Source organism: Gadus chalcogrammus, chromosome 2, assembly GCF_026213295.1.
Source record: "Gadus chalcogrammus isolate NIFS_2021 chromosome 2, NIFS_Gcha_1.0, whole genome shotgun sequence".
Taxonomy (NCBI): Eukaryota; Metazoa; Chordata; class Actinopteri; order Gadiformes; family Gadidae; genus Gadus; species Gadus chalcogrammus.
The window spans coordinates 18753706-18772889 of NC_079413.1; the positions used below are offsets into that span (position 1 = coordinate 18753706).

General features: G+C 51.1%; 1 protein-coding gene across 1 annotated transcript; it reads left to right on the forward strand.

The window, feature by feature from the left end:
• The first annotated feature begins 8371 nt into the window (after window positions 1-8371).
• LOC130402239 (volume-regulated anion channel subunit LRRC8E-like) lies at window positions 8372-17658 on the forward strand. The gene is made up of 6 exons (XM_056606384.1): window positions 8372-8707; window positions 8981-9523; window positions 10255-10508; window positions 15819-16196; window positions 16502-17521; window positions 17571-17658. Exons 1-6 carry the CDS (start codon window positions 8372-8374, stop codon window positions 17656-17658), a joined length of 2619 nt encoding a protein of 872 aa, XP_056462359.1.
• The last annotated feature ends 1526 nt before the right edge of the window (window positions 17659-19184 follow it).

Consider the following 19184-nt stretch of genomic DNA (forward strand, 5'->3'; position numbering starts at 1 on the left):
GTGTGTGTGTGTGTGTGTGTGTGTGTGTGTGTCAGGGATGGAAATTAACACCCGCCACCCGCCATTTGCGGGTGGATTTGTATGGTGGCGGGTGAATTGTGTCACTTCACCCGCCACTGTGTCGGGTAATACTTTCCAGTAAGGTCCGATCAAATTTGCATATTTAATACATTCGTTATACGGCGCTGAGCACTGGTGGATTGCGGAAGTATGCAGTGTTTCTGGGGGCTTGCTCTCAAGTCTCACGCATTCGGCGTTTGACACACGCAATTCAACCCATGCACACGCTCACACGCCACACTTCGTATTTCTCACGCAGAGAAATTACCAGGATAGCGCCCACCAATTTGGGCCGCTATTAAACAGTGTTACAGGTAGGAATCAAATGGGTTTCCCGTACATAGGGTAACCAGACGTCGTCTTTTGACCGGACATGCCCACTTTTTGAGACACATTTAAAAAATGGGTGGCGGAATTTAAAAATTGTCCGGGATTTTATTAAAGCCTCATACATGATCTCATTGAATTTGCGTTGCGTTTCTTTGGGTCGTTCGCAAACTAGTTAGGCTACGCCCTCCCCTACTCAGTTCTGTTCGCTTTGCATTGGTGGAAGTGAGTAGGGGGCGTGGTTAAGTAGAGCCTTCAGATTGGACGGATTGATTTACGCAGTTACAGTTGTGTATTTATTTTTTTACCATTATTTGTTTTATAGGGACAAACATTAACAAATTTCTCCCACAGGGTATTTATAACGTTCTATCTATTGAACAGAAAGAAACACTTGGTCATACTTTACATATTTTATCACAGCATTGGCCTACTGAATGACATAGATATATTTCTAGCATTGGACTGAATGCCACATAAATATATAATTATGTTTTTGCACGTTTGCAACGTTTAAAAGTTCAGGGTATAAAGTTCAAGTATATGCCTCTACTTGTATTGCTTAAGCCAATAGCCTTTTGAGGCAATGTTTTTTCTGAATATTAGTGTTAAGGGCCAATAATGCTTACTATCATACGTTAGTTACCATGTCTGTAGACACATTTGTATTCAGGCACTAATTAGATTGACTTATGATGGTGTAGCCATGCATGTTGTTTTATTGTTAATATTTCAATTTGTTTTTTATTGAAAATACTTTGTATAGATGCATTATCCCCAAACTTGTCATCGTAACACCTTTGACATTAACATGGCAGATACCTGTGTATTGTTTATCATATGCGGTAAGATTGTAACATTTTCAACTCAGTTCCTTGGTAGCACCTACTTACAGTAAGAATCACTTCTGATGGAAAAAATTATGTGTATGAAAAACACTTTTCTTATCTATTGTTACTATTATATTGTTTAAAATGTACGCATATATTAAAAAAAAATATAGCGCATAAAAAGTGGCTGGTAAAAAAGATGAGTGGCTGGTAGATTTTTAAATCTACCAGCCACAGTGGCTGGTGGGCAAAAAAGTTAATTTCCATCCCTGGTGTGTGTGTGTGTGTGTGTCCTTCCTACCGGTGTGTATGAAGGTGTGTTTGCATGTGTGTGTGTGTGTGTCCTTCCTACCGGTGTGTATGAAGGTGTGTTTGCATGTATGTGTGTGTGTGTACTTCCTACCGGTGTGTATGAAGGTGTGTTTGCATGTGTGTGTGTGCGTGTGTGTGTGTGTGTACTTCCTACCGGTGTGTATGAAGGTATGTTTTTTCATGTCAGACTTCTGGTGGAAGCCCTTGCCGCAGTAGGAGCAGGAATACGGCCGCGTGTCGGAGTGGATCAGCTTGTGGGTGGTCAGTGTGGATGACCGCCGGAAACGTTTCCCACACACCGGGCAGGGGAAGCTACGCTCCTGGACCCACACACACACACACACATACACACACACACACACACACACATAGAGACACGCAAACAGAGACACGCATACACACAAACACACATAGAGGCACGCACACACACACAGACGCACACACATACAAACACACACACAGAGACACGCACACACACACACAGACGCACACACATACAGACAGACGCACACACACACACACACATAGAGACACGCAGACAGAGACACGCACACACATGCACACACACACACACACACACATAGAGACACGCAAACAAAGACACGCACACACACACACACACACAAACAGAGACACGCACACACACACACAGACGCACACACATACAGACAGACAGACGCACAAAGAGACACACACAGATAAGCACACACATACACACACACACATATAGATACATGGATAGATATTTAATTATGTGGACATTACAGATTGGCTAAAATGAAAATGCCGAAAAAAATGGTACGCAACCTTTTCCCTTCTGCAGGCTGCTATTGGCTGGCTGCCTGGGGGGCTCTGAAGCCGGCTGCTGGCTGCGGGGTGTACTGCGAGGTCCGACAGGCCAACAGCCCCCCCCCTGGTGGACCGGAACTGAGACCGGGGCTGGAGAAGCAAAGAGAAAACATCTCAGAACACCTGGAACCGCTGTCTCTGACTGTTGACTACATCACAGAACGTTTTTCACACCTTAGGGAGTGTGAACGGTGGGTGGTTCTATCGGAGGTAAATATGACTGAGTGTGTGGAAACAGATTCAAAATGTGAATAAACGATGATGTACAGAAATCAGGCCTTAGTCACTCCAGTCTCCGCCCGCAGGCCAAATGGGCCGTCAGAACTAAGAGCACAGCTCTGGGATATGAGTGTTTTGTGTTGCCCTCTTCTTCTGCAGGTGTATTGGCACCTGACTTGAGATTTAGCGCCATCTACACCACCTTTCCCGATGACCAGCCCCTAATATGTGTGTAACAGTACCTACAGTTTCTCCATCCAATACATTCGGACAGAAACAAGGCTTGTAAATCACAGAGAGAGAGAAAAAGTGTGCACACTTTCCCTTTCTCTCTGCAGTCTCTCTCCCAACACCCTCTTTCGCTCTTGCTCTCTCTCTCTCTCTCTCTCTCTCTCTCTCTCTCTCTCTCTCTCTCTCTCTCTCTCTCTCTCGCTCTTGCTCTCTCTCTCTCTCTCTCTCTTTCTCTCTCCCAACACCCTCTTTCTCTCTTGCTTTTCTCTCTCTCTCTCTCTCTCTCTCTCTCTCTCTCTCTCTCTCTCTCTCTCTCTCTAGCTGTCGCTCTCTCTCTCACTCTCCTTCTCTCTCTCTCTCTCTCTCTCTCTCTCTCTCTCTCTCTCTCTCTCTCTCTCTCTCTCTCTCTCTCTCTCTCTCTCTCTAGCTGTCTCTCTCTCTCTCTCTCTCTCTCTCTCTCTCTCTCTCTCTCTCTCTCTCTCTCTCTCTCTCTCTCTCTCTCTCTCTCTCTCTCTCACTTCCACTTCTTAGGAGGAATCAAGAAGCACTTGAAACATTTATGTAGAACTGCCACTCATGTGAGTGACAGCACGACATAAATGACTCCTCTCCTCGCAGCCCTCCCCCCTCGCCTCCCCCGCCTGCTCCCCTCCTCCGCCCCCCCCCCCCCGTGACGTAGCGTCCAGAAGGGTGGTGTAACGGCGCTCCTACCTCCTCGCAGTGCGTGCAGGCGCTGAGTCGCGGCGCCAGAGCGGCGTGCGAGGCGTGGTCCAACAGCACCAACACCAGCTGCTCCAGATCCCTCTCCCTCTGGGTCTGAAGTACCTGGACGTCTGTGGGGACAACTGACAGTATGAGGGGGGTTATAGTCCTCCAGCCCCCTCTCTCTCTCTCTCTCTCTCGCTCTCTAGTCATTTTTACCCTGCCAAGCCGGTTCTGTCGCCGCTCGGCACAGCTGGAAATTCAACTGTCTTGCCTGTGTAAAACCGAGGGGGTAAGACCCCCGTCGTCACGGAGCAGGCTTTCTTGTCTCACATGAGATGACGGGGCGGTGCACGGAGAGTAGACCTCTTTATAACAATTTGGATACAACAAATGTTTTAATTTTTTTAGGATTCAAGAGACTCGGATACAAGAAAGGGTATACATCTGAGTGTAGGCAAAAAAACGTGGTTAACTATTTCCAAGTGCAAACGCACCACCATATTCTTTATTTTAGTGACCCCTTGTTTTTTATCCAGACCAAAGCCTCGTAACGATGGTTCCTCTGCTTCTTTCTCGTAGATTGCACCATCTATCCCCGTCTTCGTTTAATGCTACTGCATCACCTTCTCTCACATGATCAGCAGCTTTTCCCGTCTCTCCAGTTAGAACTGCTCTTGTTGATATCGCTGCGTTGTCTCTGTTGTCGAGACAACACAGCCAACACCTCTACCCAACTCCCGCCCCTGGAACCACGGAGCCTTCTTATCGCATTTACATCAGACTGAAACCGCCAATATGTGTAGGGTCCGGGAGGGTAAATTGGGGTGCTAGCTCAAGCCGGCAATTTATCTCGGGCAGTGTTAACGCTGTGTGTGTGTGTGTGTGTGTGTGTGTGTGTGTGTGTGTGTGTGTGTGTGTGTGTGTGTGTGTGTGTGTGTGTGTGTGTGTGTGTGTGTGTGTGTGTGTGTGTGTGTGTGTGTGTGTGTGTGTGTGCGTGCGTGTGTGTGTGTGTGTGTGCGTGTGCGTGTGTGTCGGGAGGGCAGGTTGGAGGAGTTCTTTGCGATGTAAAGCAATGTTCTGCCATTCTGAAGGGGCCCCTTCGGCTGATCTCCCCTAAGGCCCCATTAAGGCCAGGGCCAGCCCTGCACTATGGATAATGTTAACCGATAAGCAGAATGTAAAACATGGGATATTAAGATGTAGCTTGGGATAAAACAATCAGATCAAGTTCTGGGGAAGGACGAGCATATAATGAAAGATGCTGAGGCTCTACTCCTGTCTAGCTGAGCAGTCTAATCCAACTCAGATGAAGGGTTAGGGTGAGGTTTCGGTTCGTCAAAGTGATACCTCGCTTTCACTTTGGTTACAACCTCTTTATTAATGTTCAAATCCTGTCCCCGTTAAGGTGTTTTCACCCAAAGAGGTCTTGACGACAAAACAGAGATCAAACCTTCAAAGTAACCTCATCCCCGAAAATTGAGCAAAGTTTGCCTTTCTCTTTCTTATTTAGAAGAATAAAGGGATTCAAGCAGAACCGAAGCAGTAAGGTCAGGAACATCCTCCTATGATCCTAACATCATCCATCATATGATTTCCCTGATGTTACTGCTTTGGAACAATCTTACTGCATTGAACCGGGGGACTCACCGGGCCAGTTCACCGAGGCGGTTCGGTCGGTCCTTTCGGTTCTGGTCGGTCTGGTATCCATTTGAGTCCAGGGTTGTGACGGGCCCCACTCTGCTCCGGGCCCCCCCGTCGCGGCGGGAGGCACGTCAAACACAGGGACGAGCATCTGTCCGCGCACACACCGGGGCTCCGGGTCCACACGCTCGTGATCGGCTCGGTCAACAGAGTCACGGAGCGCGCGGCGTCCGGTAGGCTTCACGAGGAAGGAGCGGGGCATGATGGCCGGGTCCAGCACCTACACGGTAAACGTACGCGTACACGTACACGTGCACGGTACAGCAGAGCAGAGGGGAAGGTGGGGTTGGAGAGTGAGTTGAGTCGACGCACTGAGCGCTCCACTGATGGCACAGATTCTCCAGAAGCACCTGCTGCTGTGATCCGTTGGTGGGAAGGGGGATGAGGTTTGGTGGGTTGATGAGTTCAGCAGTTATCTGCACACACCTGCAGATCTCCCGGATCAACCCGTTCATCTGACTTTAGACTCACTCTTCGTGTTCGTCTGTTTAATGAATATGGAGGCTTATGCAGTGATTATCAAAGAGGCCTCTCTTAAAAAGCATCTTTAATGCATAGTAAATAGCAGCTGTGTATTCGTCCATACATGGCCCTCTGTCTATACATTATCTTATACATTCCATTCTATGGTGTTTGATACTTCAGTAATAGTGATAGATAGTGTTTTAACTCATGGAATATTGCTTAATTTAGTTGGTGTAAATTCAATTCATCACTGTTATAAACGGTTATTTTCTAGTTCAATGCCTAAATGACTCTGACAAATCTTAATTAATTAAATAAACTTAATTAATGGAATCATATAGGCCTTTAAATAATAAAAAATAATAGTAAGTTGTCAATATAATAAATAGTATTTTAATTTCAAATAGACTTGGGCGACCTAATGTCAACAAAACTTTTCAAACTAAAAGTTGTAATGAAATAAAGAAACTTAACATTCTAATTTAAATTGACGGAGAACTTGTGAGTCCTTAAGTGTAAACTCACCGTAGAGCAGGAGCCAGAGGAGGGTTCAGATGTTTGCGTTGTTTAAGTCGGTGCGTCTTCCTCTCTGTCCCCGTGACGACCCGACTCAGATTTGATTAGATTTCTTTCGTTTCTGAGAATTGTGGGCAATGTAAAGGTGTGATTGACGGCTAGTACCCCGTCACCTCGAATTGTGTAGTTAATCAAAGCCACAACAATACTCTGGGTTCCTTTGTAGAAACGAAAGCAATACAGCACTAGATAACGAAGCCCTGAAGTAGCCTATATCTCGTTTATTTGAATGCCTTTGCCATGTGTGACTGCTGCTGTTCTAGTAATGATAATAAACCTAAAACGTGTTCTCAACCCACGCCACTGGGTCTTAACACCACAAATCAACGGTAGTTAAATGTTACCTTAGAACATAGAACATCCTGCAGCAAGCTGTGCTGGCTCTGTGGTTAGTGTGGAGGAGGGAGGGGAGGAGGGGGAGGGGCAGGAGGAGTAGAGGAGGAGGAGGAGAGGGGAGGAGAGGAGAGGAGGGGGGAAGAGGGGGAAGTGTAACTTTATTTGTACTCAAGGGTGGATTTGGTTGCAGGTAGTGTGCATCTATGCAAGATATATGCAAGAGAAAGCCAACACCCAGAACTCTTTCATTTTTTCTCAGAAAGCCTTCTCCATGTGAAGTAGATCCTTTGATCCATAAATGTCAAATCGAGGTACCGTCCTGATCTTGAGATGTGTTTCTGTGTTGGTTTCATAACTGATTTGTTTATATCTCTAATAGATGCTCCAGTGAAACTTTATAGACTCTCACGGGGCAGGCACGTGGCCCGGGCCGGGGCCCGGGGCGTTGCAGTGTGATGAGGGGTGTTGAGGTGTGATGTCTTGGCCACATCGTGATCAGGGCCCGGTGAGTGTGAAGCCACAGGCCTCGAGCCGCTCTGCAAACAGCAGCAGAGGACGGATGGAGTAATCCTCTACAAACTCTTCTAAACAATACAAACATCCGATATTTCTATGAGAAATGACCCGATTGCTCCTCACCTCGCAGTTTGTTGCGTCTTGCACTAAATTGTTAGACCCAACAAGCATGACGTCAAGCCAAACGTCTGCGATCAGCATGAGGAAACAGCGCCTTCTAGTGCAGCTGTGATGCACTGCGACCACCATCCGAGAAGACCAACCGACTCCGTTATGAAAAGATATAGATTAAGGCTATATAATGTCAAATAATGTCATTATATCCTATGTAATTGAACATAGCACGATACTATTTTTATTGTATAATACAAAAAGTGATTTAATAATATAATAAAATATCCTCTCTCTCTCTTTACTCACACGCACGCATGCATGCACGCGCGCGCGCGCACACACACACACACACACACACACACACACACACACACACACACACACACACACACACACACACACACACGCACACTCATATTTCGTTAAAAAGACAAAGGGAAATGGTTACATAACCTGCGTGTGTAAACGTATCAGCAGCAGTTAGTAGTTGGTTATTCACTGTAGGCCTTTTGTTACTGTTAATTCCCAATAATTAGGGAGCAAATTAGGAGCCAGCCAGTCCTACTGCCCGCTGGGGGCCCGAACACACAACCACAGAGTATATCCCCTCAGATCAGCAACTGGAAAATAATAACACCAACGTGAATGGACGTGGACGGACTGTGAATGGCTTGGTTTGGTTTTAAGTCACTCCTGAGAGTGAGATGCTTGCCCCGGCAGGCTCCTTCTCCATGCCAACCGGGAGAGATTCATCCCCTTGGGAACCCCCACTCTCTGAAGTTAGGGACCGTTCACCGTGGAACCGGACCGGACTGGAATCCAGCACCGGAGACCACGGCTGTGTTCGGACGGTGAAGGACCAGAGAGGAGGAGGTAAGTGGATCTGGTGCTGCAGGTCCGAGCGACGTCATCGCAGCCAACGCGCCAAGCAGTACCGTGCAAGGTGCACGCATTGACAAACTTTTACTTATCTTTAAACTTTAACAGTCTGAAGGATGAAAACGTCCCCAAACCACCCAGGAAATAACAAAACTTGGGGGCGGACTCAGATTGGTTCATGGTGTATTGCCGAAGAGGGTTTATATTGGACATGTTATAACTACAGTTCATAAAATTCCCAGGACGTCGCCATGTTCGCCCTATCGGAGCTGACGTGCCTCCACGAGCCCTCCAGCGGCTCCAAGCTGCTCAAGCCCTGGTGGGAGGTCTTCATGGACTGCCTGGTGGTCCTCATGCTCATGCTGTCCGTCCTGGCCGGCACCGTGCTCCTCTCCCGGGACAAGGTGGTGTGTCTCCCCGTGGTGGACGCCGCTGCCACCGCCGCCTCCTCCACCGACACCCGCACTAACCACAGCTCGCCCGCAGGTGGCGGTGTGCCCGTGGAAATCAACCCGAGCGGAGAGACGTCAGCCCGGCCGGCAAAGCGCAAACCTCTGGTCTATCAGCAGTACGTCTTCATCAGTCAGGTAGGTCACAAGTGTGTATGCGGCTGTGTCTGTATCGCTGGGGGTCTTTGTGCGCAAGTAGGGCCTATGTATATTTGACCCTATATGATGATGATGTGTGTGTGTGGTGTGTGTGTGTGTGTGTGTGTGTGTGTGTGTGTGTGTGTGTGTGTGTGTGTGTGTGTGTGTGTGTGTGTGTGTGTGTGTGTGTGTGTGTTGGCAGGTGTTTGATCCTATGATCATGAGGGATAATGGGTGTGTTTTTGTGTCCATTCTGCCATCTCTTGTCTCCAGGTGTGTTACCACCAGGCGTTGCCATGGTACTCCCGCTTCTCACCCTACATGGCCCTGCTGCAGACTCTGCTCCTATTGGCCAGCGGCTCCTTCTGGCTCCACCTCCCGCTCACCTCCGCCCGCGTCGAGCACTTCCTGGCCGTGCTCGCCAAGTGCGTGGAGTCGCCGTGGACAACGCGCTCCCTCTCACATGCCGCGCTGCACGAGACCACGGCCAAGCCGCCGGAGGGGGCGGGGTTTAGGGACCACAAGGCACCGCCCCCGGGCACACCCACCCCTCCCCACGCCCGCCACCGCTACAGCGTGGACTCCGGCACCGACAGTCCATCGCTTGGGAGGGCGACGGCTCCTCTAGGCCCCGTCCCTCCCTCCGTGGCCCCGCCCCCCGGCCCCAGGGGCGTGGCCCCGGCTGCGGGGGCGGGAGAGCGGGCGGGGCAGGGCGGGGTCAGCCTGGACCGCAGCGACAGCGAGCAGGCCCGGGCGCTCTTCGAGAGGGTCCGCAAGTTCCGGGCGCACTGCGAGAGCTCCGACGTCATCTACAAGGTAGGGGCGGGGCTCTGCAGCGGCAAGCGACCAATAGGAACGCTCGCCTTTGATTGTCCTCAGCCTCTTCAGGAAGGCATCTAGAAGCCTTTTCTAAATGAATCGATGTCCATGGAACCTTCCCGCCACAGAGGCAGGGTCTTGTAGTGGCTCTCGGCTCAGAGGTGCTGGGTGGGGTTGGGGGTGTGGCTGTTGGTGTGTATAGGTGTGTGTTTGGGTGTCTGTGGGTGTGGCTGTGTGTGTGTGGGTGTTTTTTCGGTTGTGTGGGCTCTCAGCTAAGAGGCACCGAGTTCGATTCCCCAATGTCCGCAGTCTACCCCAACCTGCTGCCTAATGACATGTACCCAACATCTACTGTCAGTCACTGTGGATCAAAGTGAGTCTTAAATTAACAAACAGTACAACAGTAACGATCCACCCAGAACAACGGTCCTCCCAGCATGCACTGCTCTGTGTCCTCTGGTTCTCCCAGCATGCACTGCTCTGTGTCATCAGGTATCTCCCAGCATGCACTGCTCTGTGTACTCAGGTGTCTCCCAGCATGCCCTCCTCTGTGTCCTCAGGTGTCTCCCAGCATGCACTGCTCTGGGTCCTCAGGTTCTCCCAGCATGCACTGCTCTGTGTCCTCAGGTTCTCCCAGCATGCCCTGCTCTGTGTCCTCAGGTGTCTCCCAGCATGCACTGCTCTGTGTCCTCAGGTGTCTCCCAGCATGCACTGCTCTGTGTCCTCAGGTGTACGTGTCCCAGACGCTCTTCAAGCTTCTGGCGTCGGGGTTGATCGTGGGGCTCAGCGCGCCCCTGCTGGGCTCCATGGCCTTCACCCACGTGTGTCACCCCGGGAAGGAGGGCGAGCTGTTGGGCTACAGCACCTTCCAGTGCGCCCACACCCTGGCCTCACTGCTCCACAAGCTGCTGCTGGCCTACCTGCTGCTGCTGGCCTCCTACGGCCTGCTCAACCTCTACGCCCTGGGCTGGATCGCACACAGGTCCGCCTGGACCTCCACCTCACGCCACATCTCCTCCTCCACCTCATGCTCCACCTTGTCTTCATCTTCCTCCTCCCCTTGGTCCTCTTTCTCCTCTTCCTCCTCATTTTCCTCTTCCTCCTCCTCTCCCTCCTATATAGTAGTAGTACTACTATTATTATTGATAATAGTCATCTATTAGTAGTAGTATTAGGCTGGGTTGCACCAACATGGATTAACTCTTAAACTGGATTAATTCAAGGTTTAAATGTTAACCGTGTTGCACCAAACTCTAACCTGGTTTAAACATAGTTTAATATTAATCCTGGTTATATTTAACCCTTTGGTAATCTCAGTTAAACTCCATTTAAACTGAGATTAAATTTAAATCCGTTGCACCAGCAATTTCAAACCTAGTTTAATCCTGGTTTAACAGTTATATTTAAACCACCTCTGGAGGAGTTTTATGTTAGGTTTATCGCTGTTTTCTTGACAACATGGCTGCATATCTTCGCTGGGTGGCGTTAGAGGAAAGAGTTCCCATGCAGGAAAATTAGAGATAGGTTAAATCCAATCGAATTTTACGAAAATAGCGAGTTTTCACAGCGGTATAGATTCACCAAAGAATCTGTCATATGCCTCAATAATAATAATAATAATAATAATACATTTAATTTAGAGGCGCCTTTCAAAACACCCAAGGTCACCTTACAGAGCATATATTCATCATACATTTTTAAAAAAAAAAAACAAGACATTGTGGAAAAAATAAATAAATAAATAAATAAATAAGTAAACATAAGCAATAAGAAATAAATAAAACAAAAACAAGACAAAACAAAACAAAAAAAACAATCAAAACAGTGATCAGTTAGACGTTGTGTGCGAGTTTGAACAGGTGAGTTTTGAGTTGTGACTTGAAGGTTGTAATGGTGTCTGACTGTTTTATGTGTGGGGGGAGGGAGTTCCAGAGCCTGGGTGCTGAACAGCTGAATGACCGGGCACCCATTGAAGTGAGTCGTGATGTGGGGATACATAGTAGTCCAGCAGAGGTTGAGCGGAGGGAGCGGGAGGGAGTGTATTCTTGGAGGAGGTCGCAGAGATAACTGGGGGCTAGGTTGTGGAGAGCTTTGAAGGTGAGGAGTAGGGTTTTGTATTGGATGCGGTAGTGTACTGGGAGCCAGTGAAGTTGAATGAGGACAGGGGTGATGTGGTCAGATGATTTGGTGCGGGTGATGATCCGGGCGGCTGAGTTCTGAATGATCTGCAGTCTGTTGATGAGTTTGGTGGGGAGTCCGGTGAGGAGGGCGTTGCAGTAGTCTATGCGTGATGTGACAAATGAGTGAACTAGGATTTCAGTGCTGGATTGGGTCAGTGATGGGCGGAGTCTGGCGATGTTGCGGAGGTGGAAGAATGCAGTCCGGGTGATGTTGTGAATATGGGGTGCGAATGAGAGGGTGTTGTCCAGGATGACGCCGAGGCTCTTGACTTTGGAGGAGAAGGGTACTGGGAATCCATCGATAATTATGAGTGGAGCTGGGGTGTGTTGTGATTTAGTGAGGGTGGATTTGGATCCGATGAGCAGGGCCTCGGTCTTGTTTCCATTGAGTTTCAGGAAGTTCCTGCTCAACCAGCTCCGGATCTCTTCCAGGCACGTGATGAGGGAAGTGGGGGGGATGGCAGCGGTGGGTTTGGTGGAGATGTAGACCTGTGTGTCGTCAGCGTAGCAGTGAAAATGGACCCCATGGTGACGGAGGAGTGTGCCCAGCGGGAGGAGGTAAGTGGTGAAGAGGAGTGGACCCAAGACTGACCCCTGGGGGACACCCAGTGAGACACCTGAACACCCAGACTTGTGGTTGCTTAGTTGAACAAATTGTTGACGGCCGGTGAGGTAGGATGTAAACCAGGAGAGTGCAGCACCAGTGATCCCAATACCAGCTAGGCGGTCCAGGAGCAGAGGGTGGGAGATGGTGTCGAATGCTGCGCTGAGATCGAGGAGGATGAGAATGGTGAGTAATCCAGAGTCGGCTGCAAGGAGGAGGTCGTTGGTGATTTTGACTAGGGCTGTTTCAGTGCTGTGTTTTGGACGGAAGCCAGATTGGAACGGTTCGTGGAGATTGTTAGTGTCGAGGTGGGACTGTAGTTGTGCGGCAACCACCCTTTCAAGTGTTTTGGAGATGAAAGGGAGATTGGAGATGGGCCGGTAATGGTTAAGGTCAGTTGGGTCAGCACCAGGTTTTTTCAGGATGGGAGTGATGGCAGCCAGCTTGAGAGTGGGGGGTACAGTACCAGTAGTGAGGGAGGAGTTAATTATGTTGGTGATCATGGGGGAGATGGACGGAAGACATGCTTTGACAAGGGAGGTGGGAAGAGGATCGAGCTGACAGGTGGTGGTTTTGGCTTTGCGGATGAGTTCTGAAACGGTCTGTTCTGTTACTAGGGTGAAGTCAGAGAGGGAGCTGATGAGAGGTTGGCCAGAGGTGATCATCCAGGGTGGGTCATCAGAGGGGGTGCGAGATGAGGCCAGTTGTTGGTGAATGGTGTTGATTTTAGAGCTGAAGAAGTCAAGGAACGCAGTGCATTGGGTGGTGGAAATGTCTGGAGGGAGAGATTTAGGAGGCTGAAGTAAGTGGCTGACTGTTGAGAAGAGGACTCTGCTGTTGCCTGTACCAGTGTTGATGAGGTTGGAGTAGTATGAGGTTTTGGCAGTAGTGAGGGCATTCTTGTAGTGATGGAGGTGGTCCGAATACATTTGGCGGTGTACAGTGAGTTGAGTCTTTTTGTAGAGTCGCTCCAGTCGACGACCAGTGGCTTTGAGCTGGCGCAGATGAGGAGTGAACCAGGGAGCAGTGTGGTTGAATGAGACTGAACGGGTTTTCAGGGGGGCCAGGGTGGTGAGGGAGGAGGAGAGGCAGTTATTGTAGTGAGTCACCAGGTCAGTCAGGGAGGAAGCTGGGGGAGGGTTGGGGTAGGAGCTGATCATGGTGGAGAGGTCTGTGGTGTTGATAAGTTTGATGTTTCTGAAGGAGATGGTCCGTTGTTCCTTGGTTTTGTGTAGTTGGGTATGAATGTCAAAAAGTACAGCTTTGTGGTCGGAGATGGGGAAATCAATGACATCAAGGTTAGTGGGAGTGATGTCAGTGCAGCAGATTAAATCCAGAATGTGACCTTTGTTATGGGTTGGGAGGTTGACATGTTGTGTGATGCCAAGACAGTCCAGAAGTGATGTGAAGTCATTAGCAAAAGTACAGGATGGGTTGTCAATGTGGATGTTGAAATCACCAAGGAGGATAACAGTGGGGGACATTGCACATACAGATGTAAGTAGTGATGAGAATTCATTGAGGAAAACGGCGGAGGGTTTTGGCGGTCTGTAAATGGTGACAATGATAGTGGGTTTGGGGCCTGAGAGTTTTACAGCTAGACATTCAAAGGAGGAATGAAGGGGGACTGTGACAGTGGTGACTTTGATGTTATCACGATGGAGGAGAGCGAGGCCACCCCCCCTCCCATTAACCCGGGGTTTACTAATAAAAGAAAAACCTGGTGGGACAGCTTCATTTAGATGGGAGAAGTCATTTGGTTGTTGCCAGGTCTCAGTGAGGCAGAGAATGTCTAGGCTCTGGTCAACAATAAAGTCATTTATCAAAAGGGCCTTATTACTGAGGGATCTGGTGTTCAGCAGACAGAGTTTCAGACAGGTGAGTGGAGTGTAGCAGGTTGCTTTGAGCAGAGGGAACAGTACACTGTGATTGACGGGACTGACCGTACGGGCTGTGCGAGGAGGGGGGCGGGGCCCAGTGGACCAGAAGGAGCGGATGTTTTTGTTGCTGGTGTGAGTGTACTGAAAATTCCGTCCAGAGCCTCGGTGGATGTATTTTGGTCGTTTGAGAATGTCCTGGTGGGATGCAAGCTGAGGTGGTTGGGTCCTTGAGAAGATCCGTAGACGTAACATCTCCGTTACCGAGTAACGGAGCGGCAGAGATGCGCTCGTTACGTGAGAGTCAAACATAGCGCAACAGGTTACGCCCCGTGCCCACTACCTCCGTCAGTTGTCCGTTGCCCATTGACTTTGAATGGGGACGGTCGCGCAATGCATTGTGGATCCGTCAGTTGACTTGGAGCGTTCGCCACCGTCAAAAAGTTGAAAAATGTTCAACTTTTTCGGCAGCGACGGATCCGTCATCCAATCAGATCGCGTATGCAAATTTAAGCACTGTGACGCGACTCGGGCTCTGACGATACTGGAAAGCGGGAAAGCGGGTCATCTTGCCTCGCAACAAGCAGGAAGAAGCGGGAAGAACCCGGCGAACCGATTTGATTGGCTGACGGATGCATCTGCAAAGACTACTCCCCCATCCGTCAGCCACGCCTTCTGACGTCCGTTGACTGACGGTGCAGTGGGCACGAGGCGTTAAAATCCACAGGTTGTGAAGTCGGAAGAAGCCAGCGGTAGATCCAGGCGATTATGGTGAAGCCACAGAGCGAGCAGGGCGGAGGCAGAGGAGTGGAGCAAGCCGGTTGTAGCTACGCTGGAGACGGGGAAGCCAGTTGGACGGCGCCGGGGGTTAACAGCAGTCTAGCCGGCCAGCAGGTGTCATCCACCAACAGCTGCACGACTCCACGCACAAAACACAAAACAAAACACGCAGACGTTTAACGTTCAGAAATAAATAAATAAATCAAGAAAACTGACGCAGTTACTTAACTTAACTTTGTAGTCCGATCCGAGGTCCAGAAGGGTTTCAGACAGAAGGTGTTGAAAGTAAGCAAAAGAAAACTGATTAAAAAGTTAAAAGAGTAGAAAGAAAAAGAAAATCGCGAAAAAATAATGTTCAGAATGACGTTCCGGTGAGCAGCAGCGGCAACAGCGTTCAAAAGGCAACAGCGTCCACCAACGTACGACCTCACGTATAAAACACGTAAAAATAAAGAAAACGGGCGCACTGACAATAGCGAAAAGTGACTATATATAACAAGTAAACTTAGCTAAACTACTAAAGACCAAAAAAAACGACAAAATGTTCAATGCAATCGTGAGAAATATTGGAAATACTGAATAAAAACAAGCCATACAGAGCGGCGTTAGACTCGCCAGCGTCCCCGTTACTAGGCAACCAATGGGAAGGTTGGACCAGCCACGCATCTCGGATTAATTATAAACCAGTTTAAACCTAGATTTACTAACCCTAGATTAACCCTAAACCAGGATTAATTTAATCCATGTTGGTGCAACCCAGCCATAGAGTTGAATAGTTCTGATTCAGTGAGCTCACTGGCTCTTTAACTGTTAACCCCTGGTCCAGTTCAAACTCTCTGTCCCCTGTCCAGCTCCCTGAGGCAGTACTCCTTTAGCGTGCCCCGGGACCCCACCCCTCTGGGAGACGTCCCGGACCTCACCAACGACCTGGCCTTCCTGCTGCACATGGCGGACCAGTACGACCCCCTACTGGCCCAGCGCCTCTCCGTCTTCCTGTCCCCCGTCAGCGAGACGCGTCTGCTGGAGGAGAACCTGGAGAGGCGCTGGGGGCCCGAGGAGCTGCGGGCCCTGGTGGTGGAGGACCCCGAGGGGGGCCCCGGGCTGACCTTGGGGGCCCTGCCCCGCCTGCCCCCCGCCCTCTACACCCTGGGACACCTGCGGACGCTGCGACTGGAGCGGGTCGCCCACGCACGGCTCGGCGCGCAGGTCGCTGCCATGGCCTCACTCAGGTCCGCCACACACACGCACGCAAGCGCACACACACACATACACATACACACAGTGTGCCTCTTCCTTATTCCAAATGCAAAGCATCCTGAGTAGGTCTTGATAATCCCCCCCATCCTCTGGTGTGTGTTCTCCTGGTGTGTGTTCCTGTGATGTGTGTCCCTCTTGTGTGTGTGTGTGTGTGTGTGTGTGTGTGTGTGTGTGTGTGTGTGTGTGTGTGTGTGTGTGTGTGTGTGTGTGTGTGTGTGTGTGTGTGTGTGTGTGTGTTCCTCTGGTGTGTGTTCCCCCCCGTGTGTGTGGTCCTCAGGGAGCTCCACCTGGACCACTGCCCCCTGGCGCTGGAGCCCGGGGCGCTGGCCTTCCTGCAGGAGCACCTGGAGGTCCTTCAGCTGTCCTTCAGCGCCGCCTCGGAGCTCCCCGCCTGGGTCTACAGCCTCCGCAGCCTCCACCAGCTGCACCTGTCCGGCCCGCTGGGCTGCGAGGGGCCGGGGGGCCGCGGCTGGGCCCTGGGCAGCCTGCGCCCGCTGCGCCGCCTGCGGGTGCTGGTGCTGCGGGGCGCCCTGCAGAGGATCCCCGCGGAGCTGGCCGAGGTGGCGGGGGGCCTGGCCCGCCTGGAACTCCACAACGGGGGGCTGCGCCTGCTGCCCTCCGGCGGGCTGAAGCGCCTGGCCGGCCTGGCCGAGCTGCGGCTCAGGGACTGCCGTCTGGACCGGCTGCCTGGCGGGCTGGCCGCCCTGCCCCGCCTCCGGACCCTGGACCTGGGCCACAACGACCTGCGGAGCCTGGAGGAGCCCCCGGGGCTGGGGCCGCTTCGGGCGCTCACCGGCCTCACGCTGGACCACAACCGCCTGCTGCTGCTGCCGCCCGGCGTGGGGGCGCTGCGGGGGCTGGAGCTCCTGGACCTGGCCTTCAACCAGCTCCAGAGCCTGCCCCCGGCGCTGTTCACGCTGCCCAGCCTGAGGAGGCTCCTCCTCGGGGGGAACCTGTTGCGGGCGCTGCCCCCCGCCGTGGGGGAGCTGCGGCGGCTGGCGGAGCTGGACCTCAGCGAGAACCGGCTGGAGCGGCTCCCCGCCGAGCTGTTCTGCTGCTCGGAGCTCCGGGTCCTCGGCGCCGCCCACAACGCCCTGGGGGCCCTGCCGCCCGCCGTGGGCCGCCTGGGGCTGCTCTGCCGGCTGGACCTGAGGGGCAACCCCCTGGAGGACCTCCCCCCCGAGCTGGCCACCTGCCCCGGGCTGCGGGGCAGTGGCGGGGGCGCCGGGGGTCTGGTGGTGGAGGACCGCCTGCTCCGCACCCTGCCCTGCTGGGCCCGGGACCTCCTGGTCCAGACCCCCCCCCCCCCCCCCGGGCCCCCCGTCCCGACCTGGTTCTGGCATCTTCCCCCCGTCCCGTCCAGGCTCCGGGACGTTCCCACGGTTCTCCACCAACCAGTGGAACTTCCACTCAGCCCTGGAGTCCCGGATATAGAGCCGGGTTCATAGAGACTGAAGCATAGAGACGTCATCGTAGAGAATATATCAGAGAGACCACATCATAGAGACGGTTCATAGAGACGACATCATAGAGACTATATCATAGAGACAGCATCATAGAGACTACATCAAAGAGATGCTTCATAGAGACTACATCATAGAGACGATATCATAGAGACAGCATCATAGACTACATCATAGAGATGGTTCATAGAGACGACATCATAGGGACGATATCATAGAGACAGCATCGTAGAGACTACATCATAGAGACTATATCATAGAGACAGCATCGTAGAGACTACATCATAGAGACGATATCATAGAGACAGCATCATAGAGACTACATCATAGAGATGGTTCATAGAGACGACATCGTAGAGACTACATCATAGAGACAGCATCGTAGAGACTACATCATAGAGATGGTTCATAGAGACGACATCATAGGGACGATATCATAGAGACAGCATCGTAGAGACTACATCATAGAGACTATATCAGAGAATATGTCCCGTTTGGTGTCACACATATGTGAGGACCGACCCAGCGAGAACAACAACATTAACATCAGTTATTATATCGATATAGAGACGGAGGAATCAAGCCGCAAATAATTGTATTCCTACTCTGCGTGTTATTGCTGCAGTGATTGTAAAGAAAGGCTTCTCGTTGCAATCAAGGCTGATCCTCTCTGGCCTCGAAGGTCTGACTGGCGGTTGTGTGGCCTTCGGCCCTTGTGGCTTTGTCTCACTCTGATCTGTAGTCTGTGAGGTGGCGTTCACCGGTTAGGGGGAATCCATCTGACATACAGATTTATCTGAGATATACAGACTCTATCGGATCTGGAGACTCATCATAGTGACTATATCTAAGACTTAGAGACTAGCCTATTTCAGAGACTACAGGCCACCAATGGTGCTATCATTTGGGTATGTTCCTAACCCAGTCACCTCTTATACACCCTACACACCCGGCCGGTACATTCCTCATACCTGGCTCTAATTCTGCTGCTCTAATTGTTTGTTTTCCTCGTCATGGAGGAGCGGGAGTACTCTGACCCAGCAGTCGGATGTGGGCTCATTCTGGTGGGTCCCCGACGCGGAGTCAATCAGGCTTCAATGGGGGCTTTAGAAGCTCCGAGCGCTGGGAGGGGCTGTTTGTAGAGGTGTGTGTGTATGTGTGTGTGTGTGTGTGTGTGTGTGTGTGTGTGTGTGTGTGTGTGTGTGTGTGTGTGTGTGTGTGTGTGTGTGTGTGTGTGTGTGTGTGTGTGTGTGTGTGTGTGTATGTGTGTGTGTGTGTGTGTGTGTTTCTCTGTGTTTCTCTGTGTTTCTCTGTGTTTGTGCGTCTACGTATGGGGGTGTGTGAGAGTTTGCGAGCGTGTGTGTGTGTGTTCGTGCGTGGAGGGGGGCGCGGTGTTTGTAGAGGCGGTTGAAAACCAACAGGAGCAGCCAGGAAGCGCGGGCTAACGGAGCTAAGTGCTGCCAGCGCCGGACTCCAGCTTTCATCCGTAAACGATCT

What these genes read in the sequence shown, in the direction of transcription:
- LOC130402239 (XM_056606384.1), top strand. Translation starts at nt 8,372, where the DNA reads ATGTTCGCCCTATCGGAGCTGACGTGCCTCCACGAGCCCTCCAGCGGC. An exon ending in GCTGCCATGGCCTCACTCAG is followed by an intron (nt 16,197 to 16,501) that starts GTCCGCCACACA and finishes TGTGGTCCTCAG; the next exon opens with GGAGCTCCACCTGGACCACT. An exon ending in CGGGACCTCCTGGTCCAGAC is followed by an intron (nt 17,522 to 17,570) that starts CCCCCCCCCCCC and finishes TTCTGGCATCTT; the next exon opens with CCCCCCGTCCCGTCCAGGCT.